This window comes from Carettochelys insculpta, chromosome 6 (genome assembly GCF_033958435.1).
Source record: "Carettochelys insculpta isolate YL-2023 chromosome 6, ASM3395843v1, whole genome shotgun sequence".
Lineage (NCBI taxonomy): Eukaryota > Metazoa > Chordata > Testudines > Carettochelyidae > Carettochelys > Carettochelys insculpta.
Window position 1 is genome coordinate 91,612,897 of NC_134142.1, and position 22,122 is coordinate 91,635,018.

The 22,122-nt window shown below is 44.4% G+C and overlaps 1 protein-coding gene across 10 annotated transcripts in view; it reads left to right on the plus strand.

Annotated features, from left to right (window-relative positions):
* The window catches only part of ATG13 (autophagy related 13), a 38,169-nt gene that overhangs the window by 9,235 nt on the left and 6,812 nt on the right, over positions 1 to 22,122 (plus strand). Inside the window, exons 2-14 of one of the 10 annotated variants that reach the window (XM_074997588.1) lie at positions 1,924 to 2,005; positions 3,154 to 3,234; positions 4,178 to 4,297; positions 5,517 to 5,563; positions 7,940 to 8,080; positions 10,255 to 10,295; positions 11,908 to 12,004; positions 12,336 to 12,434; positions 13,472 to 13,565; positions 16,181 to 16,279; positions 20,115 to 20,156; positions 20,598 to 20,708; positions 21,606 to 21,745. In XM_074997588.1, the coding sequence (XP_074853689.1) occupies positions 1,937 to 2,005; positions 3,154 to 3,234; positions 4,178 to 4,297; positions 5,517 to 5,563; positions 7,940 to 8,080; positions 10,255 to 10,295; positions 11,908 to 12,004; positions 12,336 to 12,434; positions 13,472 to 13,565; positions 16,181 to 16,279; positions 20,115 to 20,156; positions 20,598 to 20,708; positions 21,606 to 21,745 (1,181 nt within the window). In that variant the 5' untranslated portion in view covers positions 1,924 to 1,936. The remainder of the gene's footprint in view (positions 1 to 1,923; positions 2,006 to 3,153; positions 3,235 to 4,177; positions 4,298 to 5,516; positions 5,564 to 7,939; positions 8,081 to 10,254; positions 10,296 to 11,907; positions 12,005 to 12,335; positions 12,435 to 13,471; positions 13,566 to 16,180; positions 16,280 to 20,114; positions 20,157 to 20,597; positions 20,709 to 21,605; positions 21,746 to 22,122) is intronic. The other 9 variants (XM_074997589.1, XM_074997590.1, XM_074997591.1 and 6 more) reach the window with 9 other exon arrangements.

Below are 22,122 nucleotides of genomic sequence, written 5' to 3' on the forward strand. Positions count from 1 at the left end.
TACAAGTGAAGATGTGGCATAGGCTTCCTTGTGGGCTTGTCCTTGAGTACACTCTCAAGTTTGCTAGTCCACACTGGGGTCCATTTCACAATGTCTTTAATGCTAACTCCTGCCTGTTCTAGCTTGTTAAGTTCACACAGGTATGTCTACCCATACTACAACCAGACCTTAGATTGCAAGGTAGACTTTAAGTTGGTGCTGATCTGCTGCCCTGACATGGGGCAATATAATGGCATGTGGCTAGGGTGGTCTCTTCTCAATTAGTGTTCACAGTGTACTAACACACTTAACTATCTTTACTCAGGTGAAATGCAAGATGAATGTTCTGGCTGCTTATGGTCATTAAAATCACACCATACTTCCTGTGTGAGCAGGAGGGTTATCTCCTGTGCCCTAATTGTCATTTTAGTGAAGTAACATTCTTCTGGTGCTAAATTTTTGTGCAATGTTTCTGTGTGCTCTGAAATTACCCATACATCCCACCCCAGCAGCAACCACATTTCAGTGATTGGCAAAAGTGGTCCATAATATTTGTATGATAATTATTTCCGCATAAGAGGAGCGTCAGGCATGTATGTATATTTTACAGCAGTAATGCTTTGCACTTTGTCAGTGTTCTAAGCCCAAAGCAGTTTTTAAACATATTCCTTTCTAGTGCGGTGTTTGTATACGCAATGACAGCAGGGAACTTTGGATTTGTGGGGTTCCCTCCTACAGTTAGTTGTAGCTAAACTGCAGCCTAAAGAACATTACTAATAAAAGAATGAAAACCATGTTTGGTTCCAGCCTAAGCAGGAGGCTAGGGGTGTGGCCAGATTCCATTTTCTCCAGAGGCAGAGCTACTGTTATGTGTTCTGCATGACTTCTGTATCAGGTACTAATGGATCTGAGGTGTTTGATGCTGCAGGATCTTAGTACCACCAGGCCTGGGTTGATATCTCACTGCTACAGATTTCAATAGTTTGTGGCCTATCATCTGAAATACAGGCTTTCACAACTGATTATACAATAAGACAAGGAATGCTTTCATCAGTAATCTGAAAAACGCTTTTGACGATTATGAGTTATATCGGTCTCTAAAGGCCTGTGAACACTTACCACCAATGCTACCTGGTGGTTAGATGGGACGTGTTAGGTTGAGTTCTTCCTAGGCATTCCCATTTTCCACAGGTGCTCCATGTTGGGGTGGTTTGGCCTTTCATAGATTCAGCCCTTCGATCGGGTCAGTCTTTCAAGTCCACCCCTTTGCGTATGTAATGAACTAGTAACGGGGATAGAATGAGGGATTCAGACCTTCTCTCTTGAGTCAGGGTCTCCTACTCCATAACCTTCTGTCTTCAAGATCTTCTTCCAGCTAGGTTCCCCACCACAGGATAGACTTCTGCTTTTGTTCTTCTTTGGGGGTTGCTAAGTGAGTCCAGGCCCACCATTGCCACCAGCTTCCAACCCAAGGTCTAATGTTGGGCAGCTAAGTGCTGCACCTTGGAGGAGTTACACACCGTCCTTCTTGGATCACTGCATACATCCTCTCTCTTCCCACAGAGTAAAGGGCATGATTGAACATAAAGATAAAATTTCAGATTTTCAGAGCCATTCATCCCCTTTTTACAAGTTTGACCAGGCCACCAGAGCCAGGCCTCCCCTAGCAAGCGCACCAAGACCTCCTAATGTGGATCCAGTCACTTTCACTGTCAGTGAGCTAGTCTGCTGCTTTTAGCTGCTCCTCCAGCTTGGGCAGACTTTGCAAGTGCACTGGGATGGGGCCTCCTGCACCTCAAGCAGCTCGGTAACCCCTTCCTTTCCAGTGTGGGGTTTTCATATACCATTGTATGACCCACAGTTTTGAAGCTGCTGCTCCAAGTCCCAAGATCTAAGTCGAATGATGTTCAAAAGCCTTATTTCCGTCTCTGTTCTGTGTTTCAGATTTTCTTATGCCATGGACACCGATCTTAGCTCCCAGGACAGGAAGGACCTGGACAAGTTCATCAAGTTTTTTGCTCTGAAGGTAATTTCTGTTTCTTGTTATTGGGGCATTGGTAGAATCCCTTGCTTCTGAATTCATCTTCATTTATCCTGAAACGAAACCACAGATCCCTGGCTATGTCTACACTAGCACAAATCTTCAAAATGACCATGCATATTCCTGCTGATAGGAATAAAGGGATTTTGAAGTTTGTGGGGTCCTTTTGAAACAGAGCCCCATCTGGATGAGCGATGTGGCAGTGAAACACGGCAGTTTCAAAGAGCTGTAGCCAGCAACATGCTAATGAGGTGCTGAATATGCATTTCAGTGCCTCATTAGTAATCTTTGAAATGGCCATTTGCGTGGCCATTTCAAAGATTTGTGATAGCCCCTATGGATAGAACTACAGGTAGGTATGTCTGTTGATAACCACACTGAGAATTAAGGTAAATGTAGATGGAGGATTTCTGTTTTACACATTTGGCAAAAGGGCTGTTTTTCAGCAAAATTGTCATGCTTTAATGCCCAGTTGTGGGTCCTGAATGCCTTGTTAGCTCTGTGTCACTTTCCCCTGTAATTGACTAGGCATGACTTCAAACAGCCTGAACAAGTTTAAGTCTGTTTGCATAAAGTAGTACTTCCTATTGAGTCCTGGGCTTCCCTTTCCACCTGTCTTAGTTCTCATACAATACTTAAAATTATAATAGCAAATATTTGTCACACTTCCACAGGTAAGCGAAACTCCTAACTCAAATCAGTTTCTTGCCCAGATTAGATAGGTAGGTACTGCAGTGAGAGGCGTGCTATAAATGCATCAACCAGTAGATTGAGGTTACTTCTTTATCCCCAGCCCCAGTGTGACATTCCACTGTTTTTGTAGAATAGATTCAGATGCTACAACCATTGATTAAAAAAGAATCACTGGAACCATTTCCTATTGTTAGCCATATGGTCAATTTAAAAGTATGTTTCTGTCCAAAACATGTTTATCTGCTGCTCTTGTAACACTTTAACTGTAGTGGAGGAAATTTAGGAAACGGCCCTGATCCTGAATTCTCAACTCTGCTTAATCTTTTTCCAAAAGGGAGGCCATTTAATTGGTGTCCAGCTGTCCTAAACTGTATCCCCGAATCCAGGTTGAGGTACCTGCACTTCTCTAGAAGTCAAGCTTCTTTGGCTTTTTCTTTCAGACTGTTCAAGTGATTGTCCAGGCCCGACTTGGAGAGAAAATCTGTACTCGATCATCATCCTCCCCCACAGGCTCTGACTGGGTAAAGTCATGTTACTTATAGCAATCCCACATTTCTCTCATCTACTTTATCATGCTGATAATATGGGGGACATTTTCAAGTAGAATATAAAAACACTGTACTACAACGTGTTGATTCTACATCTTAGTATATACAGTGCCACCCTAGCCTTCTCCCGAGCGGAGGGCAGGTTTGTGATTCTCCCAGCCACTTCTGTCAGATGACCTAGACGTGTATATAAACTCTGAAAGGGGGTCTTTACCTCTTCATTCAGAGGTTTGTGGCTGTGACCAAGGACCTCTTAAAGGTGAGGTATGTAAATGTAAGTGCTAAGCTTCTGGAGTCACTATGCATAAGTGGGCAGAGCAGGACCAAGGAGTCTAGGTTTGGAATTCCCAAGCAGCAGGCTGGAGCCGGAGTCCCCAGCGCAGCACCACAGGAGCGCAGGGTTGGGGCTGGAACCTGAGACTCCCAGGAGCATGGGTTCAGAGCTCTCCAGCAGTCCCGGGGCGGGGGGCAGTGCGTCAAGGTGCCACCTGCAATAGGCTGCTGGCAACAGGCTACTGGCTTGGAGGCTGGTGGCAGGGGACCTCCCCGATCCATAAATTCTCTTGTTCAAGACCATTCATCCTGGACCAGGGAGGTACAACCTGCAGTACAAATGAGTCTTTTCCAGCTTTTTAGTAGCTTTATCATTTTTCTCACAAATGGCAATTACAGTTTTACATGTGCACAACTTTCCTTATGCTTACACTGTTAAACTTCGAGGCCAGAGTCTTAAAAACAACAGCAGGCTTCTGTCAGGCTTAAATATATATTCACCTCCAATAGTCTGTTCTGTAAGCATTGCAGGGGACCTGTCTAATCTGTTGTGTAGCAGGTTGCTTTAACTTGAGTCTGTCTCATGTGTGCCACTGGACAGGTCTTCCAAAGGAATCTGAAAAATAAAATTATTATTTTGCAGTTCAACCTGGCAATCAAAGATATACCAGAGGTGACTCATGAAGCAAAGAAAGCCCTTTCAGGACAGCTACCTGCTGTTGGACGGTCAATGTGCGTGGAGATCTCTCTCAAAACCTCTGAGGTAAGGAAGCACTCGAGATATATTACCATTTGCTGACTTGTACCCAACTGCTCCAAAAGCCTCTGCAGGCCCTGGGGCAAGGTGGGAGAGGGGCCTGGCTCCGTGCCCTAGAGTGGGTGGGGGCCAAGGTCAGTCAGCCCTCAGCGCTGTCCACACCAGGAAGCTGGGCAGATGCTCTCACAGCCATCCACAACTGGAGCAGCACTGCCACACCACTTCAAAGGAGCCCAGAACTCCAGCCAGTGCTATCTTTTGAAACACCAGGCAACTGCCCTCTTTGCCCCCCTGTTGGCAGGTCTGCTTGCACCTTAAATGACAAGCCTAAGCTCCTATTCCCTTGTCCAAGGCCATGTTTTTTATTTAAAAAAAAAACAACACCCTCTTGTTCTGCAGTGTGCTTGTATGCCACAGAAAATGAACACATTTAATACAAGTCGGGGGGAGCAAAACCCACACATTACAAATTGTTGAGCCCAAATGCTTAGGAGAGAGAGAACTGCAAAATGATCTTAAAACTCACCTTGAGAGCTAAGCCATTCTGATGCAAGCATGTCCCAAATACAGTCTCCAGCCGACTTTTTATGGTGTTCCCTTGTCCCACAGTGAGACTTCATTAGGTCCTGTCCTTGCTAGCACGTGCATGTGATGGGGTTCAGGGGTCCCCCTGCACTGCACCCCACCCGCTGGCAGGAGAGACTCTCACTCAGCAGGCACAACAGCAGGTTTATTAGGCAACAGATGTCCAGTTTCTCACAGAAGCAACAGCATAGCCGCCAGAGACAGTCCTTCCAACCTGTCCTGGGGGGAAGACCCCGAGGGGTGCCCCTCTGGGGTGTAGCTTTCCCCCTCCTCCGGCTGGCTGCCTTCCAGCTCTCCCTTTTCCTCGCCTCTAACTGCCGCCCCCAATTCAAAACCCAGCTCAGCTCCTCCCTGCTCTTTGTTTAGGCAGAGGTGTTATCTGCCAGTTGTAGCCCCAGGGTCATCCTTAGCCACTGGGAGCTGCTGCTTGCCTCGGACATCCAGCCTGACTCACACATGCACCCCCCCCACTCCATCACAGTGCATAATGAGGAAATAGTGACCATCTGTTTACAAAGACTCAAGAGCCAGGAAAAGAACCTTCCCTTAAAGTTACATTGCTGTAATTGATTCTTAATGAGATGTGAAAGAGCTTCTTTGTTTTAAATGAGCTATGTTCCTAACCCTTTCTATGATGCAGGGAGATTCCATGGAGCTGGAAATCTGGTGTCTAGAAATGAATGAAAAGTAAGTGTATCCACTGGATTTTGTTGGTGGCTGTTTGTTTGTTTGTTTGCTTTTTAAAATAAAAGAAGCACATTTTTCCTGGCTGGCTGAATGATAGATCACACATAAGGGACCTGACTTGCAACTGAAAAGCTGAGGGGAAGAGCTCAACAGCATTCCACGATGTTGTCAAGGGCTGATGAGAAGATATTCCAGACAGGTTCACATGAGGGGCCTTTAGCAGCAGTTAGGGCTGGCAAGGTCTGCTGCAATGTCTCTGCTGTCTGGCATGCACATCACATTGAGTAGCAGCCTGGAGGGAACAGAAAGACCATGGAAGAAGCGAAAGAAAAGACAAAATAGTCTTTTTTTTTTTTTTGAGTGCAGGGAGATCTGTAGTAAGTACTTCAGTACTGTACACCGGATACTGATTCCCAAGATCAGCATGTAAAGGAATTTGGAGGCACTGTTGGCGTTCAGTCCCACTTTGTACTTTCCATCAGTTAAGTTAAAGGGATACACCGTCAGCTGCTTTTTCATAGCTTTGGCTTTTTGTGGTGTTCTTTGTTTCTCCCAGCCTTTCCATACCTGGGACGTAACAAAGGGATGTAAGATTTGCCTCACTGTATTAAGTGATTGGTCCTTCATGTCAGACATACCACCCCTGATGCTTCAGAGGCGAAGCCCCTCCCCGACCCCATGCCACCCATGCATCTCTCCAGAGAAGAGAATTGGAAATTAATTCTTTCTTGGTCCATTATTGCAGTCCAGTGCTTGGGCCCTCAAGCATAAGACTCGTTGCCTAGGAAGAACAAATATCATGCTAAAGTAGCATTTCTCTAGTACAAGGCCCTATGCCTTCTGCAGCAGTGAGGTCTACAGAGTCACTCTTCGCTGTGTGTCTTGGACTGGAATGCTGTTGCTGCATTAGGTTAAGAGGAGCCCAGATACAGATTACCATCTTGATGATTTATTTCATGTCTCTCTGTCACTTGCAACATTTCTCAGATGTGGCCACCAGGAGCCTTTCTTGCAGCCAGAGCTAACTGGGGTGGGAGTGGGGGGGAAGATTTGCCCCCCTCCCCAGGGCCACAAGCTGGGGGTGGGACCTGCCCCTCTGTGAAGCCACAAATGTCAGAGGAGCAAGTAGCTAGTGAGTGGACTTCAGCCCTGGAATAGCAGGCAGCAGACTCGTCAAGGAGCTTCAGACTTTGGCCCTGGACCCCAGCTGCTCATGTTGGCTCTTGGCTTGTCACTCCTCTCACATCAGCCCTGGTCCACACTGCCTCCCATCCATCACCCCTGGCCAGAGCTGTCCTGTCTATAGAATGATTTGGGGCAACCTCCCCAGGCCCCATGCTTTGGGATCCTGTGCTTCAGTGGGATGCAGAAGCATGGGGCCAAGGGTGTCCTGGGGGAATTAGGGGGGTGCCTGACATAGGTAGCAGAAGTCAGGCTCACCCCTGCACTCACAGTCAGTGGCAGAAAGTGAAGCAACCTAGCCCCAGCAATGTTCTCTTAATCTTTTCCATCTGTGTGCAAAATACATTGTTATGCATACTTAGGCATGTGTACGTGCACATCCAATAGGAACAAAAGATCTAGTTGTGGGCAGTCTGGTAATCAGCTGGGTGGTATTTGAATCTTCCCCAAGCAGCCATACAAGTGTTCAGCTTACAGGGAACACTGGGCCACAGTCCTTTCTGCTAGCTTCCAGCATTGCTCGAGGGAGGAGGCTTGGGAAAAGGAGAGGGAGGGGACAGAACTGAGGTGGGTGGCTGGGGGAGAGGTTTTGCCAAGCCCTACATCCAACTAGAGAGACAGTCCTGCCTTTGGCCCTGCTGTCTCCCTACCCACCTCCCAATCCATAGCTGCCCTTTTTTTTTTTTTTTTTTTTTGTCTGACTTAGGTCAGGTCATTGTAAATATCACTTCTCTCAGCTTCCCAGCTAGCTAGTGATATTAACAAACATCCAAGTAGTACTTTTTGCAACAACACATTTACTAGCTAGCAATTTTTTTAAAGTAACTAAAAAGGGGGAAAAAAATCACACCACACACAAAACTAAAGACAAGAATGTACAAAGCACTTTAGTTTTGTTTCTATTCTATTTAGGTCCAGGTAAGAACAGAGACAACTGTACGTTATTTTCATCATTGACACTGCACAAAACCCTTTACATAAATAACACATTATTTTTCCCTAAAGTATTTTAGGAAAAATTGTCAGAGCAGTCTCCAACAGGAGTTGGTGGCCACTCTCCAAGGCTACCAAAAATTTGTTGTGAAAAACCCTGTTCTGAATCAAGTATTAGACTAGTGGCCTAACCCCTTGTTGGTATATATTTGTATTGCTTGGCTGGAAACATTGGACTAACTGCTTCTATGTGCTCTCTAGGTGTGACAAAGAAATCAAAGTTTCCTACACTGTGTACAATAGGCTGTCTCTGTTGCTGAAGTCTTTGCTTGCTATAACCAGAGTGACTCCAGCCTACAGACTTTCAAGGAAACAGGGCCATGAATATGTAATACTGTACAGGTAATGTCAACTGATATTCTGTATCTGAACTGAAACAGTAGGAGACTTTTAGGTATCCTGGTAGGGCAAACACAAGGTTACTACTTATTCATATTTCTTGCACACGTTATATCAGGCTTTTTCCCTCCCCTGCCAATTTCAAAGCTGACTTTCTTAAATTCCTGTCTATGGAATATTAAATTTTGTGTATGCCAACTAATTATAATTGAAACTATGGTATTTAGGTTGTATGAGAGCCTTCATTTAAAAAAAATCCCGAGTGTAGTCAGTCAATCGAGTGGTTATCTATCTTTAGATATTTTTCTGCTGCTACTGTAACCTTTTCAGTTTTTCCCTCATCAGCAAGATGCAGTTAATTACCTTTTTCCTGAATGCTCTATTCTTCTTTATCTACAAGTTACACATCGTCTCCCATTGCTTTCATGTTCTCTCCCCCGCCGGAGGTGTGGTCTGCTGGGTTTTTTTTTTCCTTTTCTTATTTGAGTATTTTTCTAGTTTCTGTGTTGGGTTCTCTTTGAAGCTTCAGTATATGATACTTCTTTTATTTCTTTAGCTTATTCTGCTACTGCACATCAGTTCTATTCAGCATTGTGCTCCCCCCCAACCCTGGAATTGTTGCATTTAAGGTCTGTTCTTTCTACGCAGTTGTCGTTTGAGTGATCTCCTTCACATTTACTGCACCTCATTGTTCCTTTAGAAATGACTGCCACATAGTCAAACCTTTGACAGTTAGAACATCTCATGGCAGAGGATGGGGACAGGGAAAAAAAGGTTTAACCCAGAAATATTGATATCCACCTTCAAGTGACTTGCTGCTTGATCCCTCAGGAGAGGGTCAGTTTTATCCCCTTCTCCTACTAAATAGCTGTCTTAACAAAACAATTTGTCTTCACCTGTACTCTTAGACATCTTCCTCAGAGAATCCTAACCTTATTTCCTATATAACCACTGGGATTTACGTCAAGAGTGTAGGTAGTTGACAACTTTCATGGTCCCTAAGCTCACAGATTCAAAGAGGTGTTTTTCAGCTTGTTCCTGGTATGCACAATCTATAGTAGGGTTCCATTTTGCATTCTTTTAGCTCTTTGTTTATCCATCTTTCCTTTATCCATTTCACCATTTTCAGGAGGGTTAACATCTCTTATTTTCTGGCAGTGATCTGACAATTACCAAGTGTATTTTATACTGCATTTTGGTTTTCATTTCTGTGCATTCTTCCTTCAAATTGTAATAAGCCTTGACTGACTTTTTTCCTTTTCTGAGACAATTTTGTCTCCTACTCCTTCTCCTTCAGAGTCTAAGGAGATTTCTTCATTCTCCCTGGCTTCTATTGCGAGTTTCAGTGTTCAGTCTCCTATTAATGGGGGACCAGCACCAGCCTTAGACTTCCACTCAGGCTGCTCCTGCAGCCTAGGCTCACAGTCTTCTGCCAGACACCAGCACTCAGCCCAATTCCAAACAGGCCAACTGAGCAGCCCATCTAGACCCCTTTGGATCTCCAGCTCCTGGCTCTTTACAAGCCTATCCTTCTTCTGCACAGCTGGGCTTCATTTTCAGTTAGTAGTTTTCAGTCAAGCCTGACTTTCCCCTAGGTGCAGCCTCTAAGGTTAATTGGTCCCTTCTGAGCTACAGTTAACCTCTTCCAGGCTTGTGTTGTGTGACGCCCCCATCACATAAAGTGTCCTGTATGGAGCAAGATAAGCACCAATGCTAGGACTCAGAATAGGCAGCCTACCCTTACCTGGAATCCCAAGTCAGTTCTGAGTCTCACTCTTCCGTGGATCTGTAAACTTGTCACTAAGCCAGGTGGTGGGGTTACTTTAAAAAATGAATCAGGTTTTAAATAGGAAGTGGGTTCTGATGTCTTACATTTTTTCCTTTCTGAACAGATCTTAGTCCATCTTACAACAATGATGCTGCTGTTTTTTGTCCTTTTCCTTCCTCAGACAATACTGTATGCATTCCTCAGATGGGATGGAATTAGCCATTTGGTTGGCAGACTCTTTGGGAACAGGCTTTCTGGCCAGTCCTAGCACAATCTGCCCAGGGCTGTGTACCTTCTTCTAAAGAGGAGAGACAGTTCTGGCTTTAATAAGGAGCATAAGTGTAATTAGTGTTAAATCTTCTGATGGATTGTGTCTGCTCTACCTTCTTTTTTTGTTTTTCCTCCACAGGATATACTTTGGGGAAGTGCAGCTGAGTGGCTTGGGAGAAGGTATGGCTGTGCAGTGGACACAAACTAGATGATGGCTCTCCTCCAAAATGGCAGCTTGAGAATCCACACTAGCCCATAGATGCCTACTGTGAATAACATTAATCCTAGGCTAGAAAGCCCTAGACCATAAAGCGAACCCAGGGAGGCTTACTCTTAGTAACCCTAGTCCAGATAGACAGACTGACTCCAGTTGCAAGCTAGGCTGGCAGGCCTACCCTAGTCTGGAAACCATTACATTTGGTAACCCTACTGTAAGCAGACTGCAGGAATAACCCTAACCTGAATAGTCCTACCCTTAGTATCCCTTTCCTAGCTTGAAAATCCCCACTGGCCACAGACCTAATTCTAGCCCAGGGAGCCCTTCCCTTAGTAATCCTGCCCCGGGTCAGTGAGCCTTACAAGCCCCAAACCTAGTGATGACCCAAGGACCGCTAGCCTGTGGTGCTCTATAGACTCCAGTCGTAACCCTAGCCTCCTACCCTGAGTAATTCTTACCTAATCTATCCCAGAGAGCTCTACCAATCCCAGGCATAGGCCTACCCTGTGGATCCACACCCTTAGAAAGCCTGATCCTAGGCCAGCGAGCCCTTCTGATCCCTGGCCTAAACCTAGTCTGGAGGAGCCAACCCTTAGAGATCCAAACTTCAGCCTGAGAAGCCAGGCCGTTGACGACCCTGGCCATGAATCCCTAATGATCACAGACCTCTCCATAGTGTGGGGACTCTGACCCTTGGTAACTCTAACCCTCGCATTAGGAGCCTTACTGACTCAAGGCATAATCCTCATCCAGAGAGGTCTACATGCAGAATTTTGACAAAATTTGTGATGATGGTACCTTTACTCTAGCAGTCCAGAACTGAAATAGTAGAACTGAGATGCATCTGTAAGGTTGCCTCACCTGATACTATCTGGGAAAGAGGGACATCAGCAAAGCTGTGTATGGTGCCAGGACTGGAATTGCAGGCGGGTCAGCTGGCAAAAGTGACTTTGGCTACATCCACACTATAGCAGTCTTTTGAAAGAAGTCCTTCCAGAATATCTCTTCCGCAAGAACTTATTTCAAAAGAGTGCGTCCGCACACAAAAAAGTGGATGAAAAGAGTCCTCTGCTCTTTTGAAAGAGAGTGTCCACACAGTTCCTGCTCTTTTTAAAGAACAGGCCAGGGATCAAAAAATCAGGTGCCGGGAGGACAGCTCTTTCAGAAAAATGGGTCTGTGGAGCGTCTACACACATTTCCTTTCGAAAGAAGCTGAAACAGGAGTGGAAGAGCGCTTTCAAAAGGTGCACCAGGGTCTTTCAATTTAATTGTGAAAGAACACTTTGTGTGTGTGTAGACACTCCATGGGATATTTCGAAAGAGCTCCTTCTTTCGAAGAGTATTTTGAAAGAACTTGTTAGTGAGGATGCGGCCAGTAAGACAGATATCACAAGACAGTGCATTGCTGCTGTTTTCCATTCCTGTTAGGATTTGTTCAGAAATCAAAATGGAGGAATTAATGAAAGAGAGTGCAGGAAGACAGAAACCAGATTGTGGGTATGGACTAGAAATAATCAACCTTTATGAGCACGATAAATAGCTAGTGAAACTGATAATCATTCTTCTACTTTTTAGGTTTCCAGACAGTCCGTGTTGGAACAGTTGGTACCCCGTTGGGCACTATCACTCTGTCTTGTGCCTACAGAATCAACCTGGCCTTCATGTCAACTAGGTGAGGAAATGTGGCCACACAAAATGTCTTTCAAGAAAACATCGACCCTCTCATTCTCTGAGCCCTTACGTCACTTCCTCATTCCATCTTATGTGTTCCATATTAGACATCCTCATGGATCCTTGAATCTTGTAGAGAGGGAGTATTTGGGTAGCCCTGAGCCAGAATCCAGAACTTCATGTCACTGGTTGATGCTTGGAGTTGCAGAGTTGAATTGTGGTGATGCTCTGGTCCCCATTAAGATACAAGGGACTCTCTGGAAATGAGTGGGGACACAGGAGAGAGGGAAAGCCAGTCTTATCAATAATGCCATATGCTTGTTGCATTACAGGCAATTTGAGAGGACCCCACCTATCATGGGGATTATCATTGATCACTTTGTGGACCGTCCCTACCCCAGCTCCTCGCCCATGCACCCCTGCAATTACAGGTGAGGAGACAGAGGGTGGTCATAGGCTATGAATGAAGGCATTCTTCTGCCCAAGTACAGAGCCTTCTCTACCACCTGCTGACTGGGCGTAAAGGAGGACTGCAGGGTCAGCCTCACTCTTATTAGAAATGGGGCATGCAGGGAAAGTCATCATTTCTCCCCTCAAGTTTGGAGGTTTGAGTGCTGCTAGTCACAGAGGATTCTCAATTGTCCTATTAATGTAGTATTGAATTTTAGATCATTTAGCAGGCAGGGTGCAATCTCTTTTGTGGCAGTGAAGGCATTAAAATCAAAGAATACTAGAACTGGAAGGGACCTCAAGAGGTCATCAAGTCCAGTCCCATACCCTCACGGCAGGACCAAGTACCATCTGTGTCATCCCGGTTAGTTATATAGAGAGTTATCTGATTACACACTGCACAAAATGGAAAGTGTATCAGTTATGGTGCAAGACACCTGGTGTCCTGGAAGCACGCATATATGTGAATTTGCATAGCTGCGTGTCAGGGTGGAAAAGCCCACAAGATTGAGATTTTCCATTAGCAGCAGGCTACCTATGTAAGTAAGCACTGAGGAAATAAGTGAATGAAAATTTGTCTCCTCTAAAATTCCCATGGTGTTCTAAGCAAGAGAAATGCCATAATATGTGGTATTGGTTGCAGAGGTTCTTCCAACTCCAAAGCTGGTTCTGTTCGTCAGTATATCAAAACTTTTTGTCTTGGAAGCAGAAACAAGATAGGGGAGAAAGCACCCCTTCCTTCTTGTGGGAGAACCTCTGGAAGGTTCAGAGCCAGAAGAACTGAAACTCTTGACATTATTCTCATCAGCTCTGCCAAAATAAAAATCAGAGTCCCTTCGTAATTCTTCTTTCAACTCCACCCAAATACTCTCAGTCTTCACACAATATCTACGTCTTGCTTGATAGACTAGATGTTCACAGTGAGCCCTTCTGGCCTTGGAACTTATGAATATTTAAAAATTTTTTTGGTCTTATGGAATATTCATATCACATAATTTCTTTCTTCTTGCTGCTGAAGAACAACTGGTGAGGACAATGGGGCAACATACCCATCAGTGGAAGACTCCCAGGAAGTGTGCACTACCTCTTTCTCTACCTCCCCTCCATCCCAGGTAGGAGAAAACGAGTTCCTTCATTCGTAATGGCAAGTTGAACAATTAATTCCCTTTAGCACAGCTCAGCATAGGTCCTCTGAAGTAGCAAGTGTACAATCTAATGGCAGTATGCTATGTGGGGCCAGTCTCCGGCATTAAAATTTGTTTGCCTATGCAAATGTCTTGCCCAGACTTTGTTCCCCTCATAGTAAAACCCAGGTGGATGCTAATTCCAATCAGACGTCAGGGGACAGAAGGGACGGATTTATGAGGAAAGAGTCAAAGAACTAAACAATGTTGCTGGGCTAAACAGTGATCGAAGAGGAACACAGCAGTCTAGATATATTCAGGGGATAAACGCTACAAATAGATAAATGAATTCAGAGAAGGCCAGGCAGTATAACTAGGTGTAATAAGTATTGGGAATTGGGAGAGAGTTCTCCAGAATATGAGGAGAACATTAATCCCACTCTGTAATTTCGTGTTGTGGAACTATTGGAGGTAAGGGGTGAAAGCCCTGTTACCTGGAGCATCTAAAGCTAGACTGGACAAATATTAGTAAGTACCTGATGGGAAACTGTTCCACATTGATGCTTGGGCCAATAATATGGAACCTAGTAGGTCTTTTCTAGAGCTCGTTATAATTTTCCACAACTGTGGGGTTTTTTCTTCCTTTTTTAAATTGCTCATGGGGGGGGGGGGGAGAAAAAAAAGTCTTTTTTTTTTTTTTTTTTCAAAGTATTGAGACATTTTAAAAATTCTTAATTTTTGTTTATGGAAATCCTGCATTTTCTTACTGCAAACAGTTTTTTCAGTGTATGGACACAGTTGCATGAAATATTTTCATTTAAAATATCTCTGGACACAATGAAAAAACCAGAAAATGGGTCCAATTTGAACCTGAAAAATGGAAACAACTTGAAAAATTCTGTCATCACCTTCTTCCTCCTTTCAACCAATTTGACTTTTTTTTTTCCATCCATCTGTAACTTCTATAACTTTCTATCTAAATATTGGTCACGTTACCATGTAGCTTTAAAAGTTCAAGAATTTTTGTTCTAGGTGTCCACTAAGATCTTTAGTCCATTTATATGTCCATGTTACTGGGGCCAAGAGTGAAATGGAGTTTGGGAATGTTTTTGATGAATGTGGCCATAAATCCACCTCAGGAGGACTCTTGTGTGCCTCGTTGATATTTGATAACTGGTGCACACAGCAGTGTTGAAACAAGGAGTGTTCATGGTAAGTCTGGGAAAGTAAAGGAGTTTGTTAAATGTCCAGCACAAGAGACTTTTGAGGCAGAGCCCCATGCTCTCTGCCTTTCAGTAAGTGGTGTTAATACATATTAATGTCCATGAGAAAATTCAGTCAGCTCAGCGAGTGTTAGTTACCTAATAGTAACAATGCTGCTAAATCAGTTGCCACCGGGTATCTTTCCAGAAGGCATGAAGCAAAGATCTATGAAACCATCACTGCTCTGAGGATTGGTGACCAACAGCAGCCACTGATACCATTGCTCCCCTGTTTATAATTTACATACTCAGTATGATCAGATGTAAAGCAATTGTCAACCTTTCTGGTCAAAAGCAGCAGTTAAAAGGCACTATAAGGGTACAACATATTGAAAAAAGACAAACCTTCTTTATATTATATGTATAAACACCTAAAAGTCCAGATCATGTGCTGATACCTGTGTGTGCAGTGGACCCCGTATGTAGAGGTTGTGTCCCCCCTCTCCGCAAATCCCACATTCCTGTAAGTGGAAAGGAGGCTCAGCTGTTCTCTTTGGTATTGGACCTCAGCTAGGCCTGTCCAAGGATCTGTGTAGTGGGAGTGGGTAAGCACAGGATTGGCAAAACAAATCCTCCTCCCTGTAGCCCTGCAGAGCTGATCAGAAAAGATGAGGACCTACCCTGTATTTCATTCTGTGGCGAGCCCAAGGTTTTGGGGATTCTACCCACTAATGTGATTCCAGTAGAAGCATGATGCCAGGGAGCTGGGAGACTGAACTGGTATGAGAAAAGGCACAAGGGATTCCCATGGAGGGTCTAGCCCTCACATGTCAGGCACATCTGCTAGACAGATTTTAATGCTGCAAATGTCCAGTTTCCACTTCAGACACTTCAGGATTATGGTAGTGCCCAGAGGTCTCAGCCTGGATCAGGAGCACACTGGGCTGAGTGCGGTACAGGCACACACAAAGGCATGTATCCTGCCCCTCAGAATTTACCATTTTGGAAGACTAGGTGCATAAGAAGGGGAGTTCATCAAAATGTAGACCACTTGTGTCTGTTCAAAATCCATCTCAGCTGTTCCTAAGAGCCTCTCAGCCAACCCTTTGTTTACTGGCTAGCAGTCCTAGTAAGCTGTGGAAGGGCTTTTGGCAGTTGCTTTATGTCTTATTCTTTCTGGAGTTGTGATGTGGAGTAGTTCACTGCAATACTGACTCCTTTGCAAGCTGACTGAATTTCTGGCAATACGGGGAATGTTACCATGCGTAAAGCTGTGAGACTGCTCTGGCCATAGACTCTTCGCTAGTGTTCAGTTCATCCAACTCTTTTCAGTTCTTCTCTCAAGTCTTTTTCTCTTTCTTCCTTTCTTGTTTTCCTCTGTGTGTCTATGTATGTGCACAGTGTGTTTTTACTGTCACTAAGGCACATTTTCAGACCCCTCCTCCTGTGGTGATGGACACCTTGAAGGTCCCTATGATGGGGCTGGCCTTTTCACATCAAGTGAGTTCACAATAGAGTATAATATCTATGCCCTGAGAGTGCATTAAGAATGCAGAAAGGGACAAGTTTGATTTTCCAGAGTGTACATTGGGGAAATAAATCTGTTTGCTTCTTCCTTATGCTAAAGAAGCTCATTAGCCCCAAATGGGGTAGGATCTTTAGTTAGATCTGTTTATGATGCCTGATTCTTTATGTAGCAGGGGGTTTTGCTTGTTCAAACAGATGCTATAGTGCTCTTTAAAATAAAAACCACTTGGAGCATAGCACTGAGCACCAGCCATTAGGATGGCAACCAATGCATTCAGTGTAAGAAGTGAAGGGGGATTGTGTCTTGGGAAGGTTTCAAAGGATCTTAACTGCAGTGTGTAGAAGAAATTAATTGAGAAAAGTGAACAGGGCTTTGTTACCTGGCAGGGGCTTGGGAAAGAAGCAACATTCCACACCTCTGCAGAGAGGGAGGTCTAACATACCTACTGTGATACCAGAGACCGCCTAGGAGACACAAAGCTTGACGCTCACAGACTATAGAGGAGTTTGTGCAGCTCTTCTTGAGAAGTAGGCAGGGAGTAAAGAAAAGTGGGGTGGGTGAGACAAAGGTATTAGAGGGCCTGGGGGGCAAAAAGGAGATGAACAATAGTGTGCTTTGAACCATTTCAGTGCAAACATCTAGTGTAAAATCCTGACCCCTCTGAAGTCAGTGGGAGGTTAGGCACTAACTTCAGTGAAGATAGGATTTTCCTCAGACCCTAAAAGGCTTTTAGGTCATAATTCCATTTGAAATCAATGAGAGTTAAGTGACTAAATATCTTGGACTATCTTAGGTCTCATTCTCTTCCCCAGTCAGGATTCCTGCTTATCACTCATGTGTTCCTAATGCAGGAACTTAGAGATCATCATCTGTTACACCCATGACACAACCGGCATTGGTGGATAGTTCTTAGTGTTCTCTTGCGAGTAGCCTATGGCAGTGGCACCTGCATCTCCTATAATGTGGCGCTTGTGCTAAGAGCAGCGCCTTATAGACTAACAGATATTTTGGAGCATGAGCTTTTGTGGGCAAAGACCCACTTCATCAGATGGGTCTGACGAAGCAGGTCTTTGCCCCCTAGAGCTCATGCTCCAAAATATCTGTCTGTCTGTCTGTCTATAAGGTGCCACAGGACTTCTTGTTGTTCTTTTGAAGATACAGACTAACCTGGATCCCCTGATACTTGTTCCAAGAGTGTTAAACTCAAGACACTGTTAATGTGAAAAAATACCACTCTTCCTAAAAAAGATTGGTCTCTTGTTCCTACAAGTATTGTGTAAGAGGACCAGAAAAAAATGTCTGTTTTCTACTTTTTTTTTTGTGCTTCTCACAGCACTTTGTGTAGTCAGTTTTATGTGTCCCTTGAATAGTCAGGTAGATTTCCCCTGTATATTTGGCTCTTTCACACAGCAACAGGGGAGACAATCATTTTATAGAACAGGAAAATTATATTATAAAATCCCCAAAATTGCTGAAGGTCTCTGTAATGGTTGTAGGGATTCAAACTACTTTTAACTCCACTTTTAAAAGCTATTTAAATATCAAGGGATGTCTGCAGGGGTTGGAGGACTTCTTAAATAAGGAGAATGTTGGGCCAGTTCCATGGGGAATGGCCCCTGGAGCACCTTAGGGAGCATAAAGCCCAATGTAAATCAGAGCAGCATTAGATGATAGATTGGGCCAGCCTGGTTTATGAGAAGAGACCACTTCATCTAGCTTCACCCACCCTCTAGAAGGAGCCCAGTGTCTGTGGGCATTCCGTAAACTGTCAGGACCCCACCTCAAAAATGTCATCTCTTATAGTAGTGACTCACTTGTGGATTGCAGTGGTGTTGGAGCTATGGCAGTCCCCAGCATGGGTGAGGTACTATATTTTATTGAACCAGCTTTTGTTGGTGAGAGAGACAAGCTTTTAAGCTAACTTCTGTGGCTCTTTGTCAAAGCTCTTCTGCTCTGGGAAAGGCACTGAGAGCAAGTCTGCTCTGGGAACTTACACGGGCATATCTGTATCTCCCAGGAATGTGAACAACTCAGTTATCGGTCAGTGGAGGTGGAGCACCAACATAAATGCAAGAACCCTTCACATTCCATGGGTCAGATTTGGGGTGACTCTTTTGTGAAAAGTGTTTACTCCTTGGGGATATGGTGTGTTTGTCTTAATTTTTCTTCATGAATTCTCTTAAGAGCATAATGGGTGTCTGGTTTCACCCTGGCCACTGTTATTAGGACATTTAGTGCACCAGATGTAATAGGCATGTGTAGGACCCAGCCTGCATAGACCTCCACCATAACTTCAACAACCACTATCTATCAAACTCTGTTGAAAACACTCCTACACCAGCATCAACTTCCTGGACACCATGATTAGCTTCAGTAATGGCATTCAACATACAACTGTATACCAGAAACTCATGGATGACCCCACTTACCTTCACATGTGCAGTAACTACCTCAAACGCACCAAGAAATATCTTATCTACAGTAAGGCCCTCAGATATCATAGAATATGCCTTAAGGAGAAAGTCTAGTACCCATCTTCACCAGATGAGGACACTCCTCCAGAGAAATAGATCACATCATGGAATGGGGCCACACCAATGTCTTAAGAGAACTTGCTTCAGTGCAGCAAAAACAAACAAAGAAACCCATCATCCAACCACACACAACTGCTTATCACCTACTACCCCACCCTGGAACCCGTTTGGGTATCGTTAAACAATTGCAACCTGTACTCAATGGGGCCACCTGCAGAAAGAAATCTTTCCCCATCCCCATGGCATTCAAACAACCCCTCTACCTCCGCAAGCCCATTTTCTGAAGCAAGCTTCCCAGAGAACAGGACCAGATTCAAGGAGCACCAGATTCTGCCATAACAAGTGCAAAACTGACAGACATTTCTCCACTGCTACAGTGATCAGTACCATCTACAATGCACTTTCAAGATCCATTGGTCCTGCGTATGCATCTCACTACATGTGATGTACCTCATCCATGCACTAAATGTCCCAATAGCAACTATACGGGTGAAGCCAGAAATCACTGTGCTCTCAAATGAACTCATACAGAAAAAGGATAAAAGGCAAAACAAACCAAAAAAAACCCAACCCCCCCCCCAATCACCCCTAGGTGCACACATTTCGCAGAATGATCACTCTGTCTGACCCCTCAGTCTTCGTCCTCTACAGAAACCTGCAGAATGCCTGTAAGAGATGAGCCTGGGAGCTTAACTTTATAACTTTGCTAGATTCTAAAAATCCTGGTCTTAACCCACTGGGTTTATGACTTATTACAACCATCTGTAACCTGTTAGGCTCCCCTTTCTGTCCTGGGGGTTGGCAAGTCACTTCCCCCGAAATGTTGCCTTAGAATAGGCACTAACTACTTATGCTAAACAGTCTGCTCCAGCCTGTGATATTGAGAACCCTTCCCAGACCTCAAGAAGTGCTCTGTTTCTAATCATGAAAAATCATCTCCTGTCCAACAGAAATTGGTCCAATAAAAGATATTACCACACCTATCTTGTCTCAGTCAAGGATGTCATGTGCTACAGGGCTCCTAAGAGAGTGCTTCTGAGGTCAGAACAACAGATGGAATTCCAGTTGATTCCACTAGCCGCTTCTCTAATTAGGATCAAGACATTGAAAAAAGGTGGCCTGAGATAGGGAGCATCTCTCCGTGCACATCCTTCTGGTTGAATTTGGGATGCTGGGAGGAAATCCCATGGGGCTTAGCTTGCTGGTTTTCTTTTTAGCTAGCAAGATTGAGGGCCAGTATGTCCTGTGGCTGAGGTTTGTTTCTTTTGATTAGGTGGGGTGTTCTTCATTCCTACTTCTTCATCCTTTGTTTGCAGTAAGTGTGTTGAGCGTGATTCCTTGAAAAGGAAGGGGCTTTAAAATGCAAGTGTTTATATGGGGTTTTCAAAGCGTTTTGAAGTGGTTTTCCTGGTCCTTTTTACCATTATGGGATGAAAAATCTTCCTTACATTAGCTCTCCCACTCAAGTCCTATGAGGTTGCCTGCCTATTCGCAACTTGAAACCAGGCTTGTTTTAAGGCCAAATCTTCATCCTCTTTCTGTTTCGAGGCTGATTTGTGAAATCAAACCTTTGTAGTTGGTTCCCTCTAACCCTCTGAGACGCTCTGCTAGTCTAGAGCCATGCATGTATGGTGCCTCTGTGACATACCTTTTCTTTCTCCTGTGATTCTGACTATTCAGATGGTGGGGTTTTCCCTTTCCCCTTTCTCTCTCCTTTCCCTTTGCCCTCTTTGTATTTTTTTCTCTCGTTTCTTAGCTCTCCAGTTCTCGTCTTTCCTATCAGCCTGCTGCCCTGGGAGTTGGATCAGCTGACATGGGGTATCCAGTAATCTTTGCTGGTGGTTTGAATGCTGCACATCCTCATCAGGTACTTTTAGAGGTTGGGAGAACCAGTGTGGCTTGCACTGCAGTCACTAAGCATCACACTGTTAGTACATTCCTTAAAACGCTTGCACGCTTATGTGTGCAGCTAGGTCAAGAGTGCAAAGGATCTAGAGGCATTAGACCATGGTGCTGGCAAAGAAACCAGGAAGTAGCTCCACAGTGCTCTTGGATTCACCTGAAGTGGAACTTTTAATCAAGGTTTTTTCCACTACAGGTTCAACTTCTCTAATCCAAAACTCTGTCATCTGGCAGCATCTGTAATCTGACATGATTTTAGTTAGCTAGATGACCACTTATTGTGGGTGTGGCTAAGTTTCCCATAGCCCCATTGTTTGTTTACAGTCGCCAGTCCTGGCTCTCAGTGTTCTGTACCGTTATTTGGGATTCATTTACCCCTCAATGTCTTCTAAGAGCCCGGTAAGCAGTGGAAGTGTTGGTAGTGTGCTAGACAATATTGACGTCCTGTCATCCGGCAAATTCTCTCATCCAACACTGGTCAAGTCCCAAGGGTGCCAGATGACAGAGGTTCAGCTTGTAGTTCGAACTGAGACATTGCCCTGAGAACAGGGTAAGGTAGAGCTAGATCTGGGGAAATTACACCAAATCTGAGGCAGAGAGAATTAGGATGTGAGTGATATGAATTCTCTCATTTGGAAAGTCCCCTCTTACATTGCTTCCCCTGCCTTGTTCCCTATCAGAAAGTCACTGCTGGTTTTTTGTTTTTTTTTTTATTTATTATCAGGAGTGTAGTCTCGGAGCATATCCATGGAGAACCAAAAAGAACTTATTTCCAGCAGGAGACAATCCACTTTAGAACTGTAGCGTATGAATTGCTACATCAGTCTTCAGACTCTAACTTGATCATTCCTTTCCACCTTAGTTGATTGTTCCGGGGAAAGAGGGTGGGGTGCCCCCAGTTCCTAGCCAGCCAGCACATGGCACTCAGGCTGACCATGAGAGGATGGTAATGTGCACCCCTTTGGACGGAGCCCTCTACTCAGCAGCTACTCCTTCCAGCAGGTGGGTCTTCTAGTAGGTGCAGCACTTCTGCTGGTTCATCTGTGATTGTGTAACATTTAATCAAATTTAAAATTGACTCTTCTCTTAAATATTTGGCATTTATTTTTTAAGTTTATCAAAAACACTAGATTAGCTGCTCTGCCTTAAAGAAGTCAGCAGCTTTCCATCTGAGCACAGAGATGCTGAAAAGTGCCCCAAAGATCTGATTTTCCCACTGATACTTTGTAGCTCTCATGAGTATCTGAGCACCTTGTCATTTCAATACCAAAGCATTCCTCGTGGATCGTTTTTCTTATTTCATAAACAGCATGTTGAAGTGGCTTCAGTAATACATTTTAAACCCCCCAATACATCTGAACTGTCGTAAAATGTTAGTT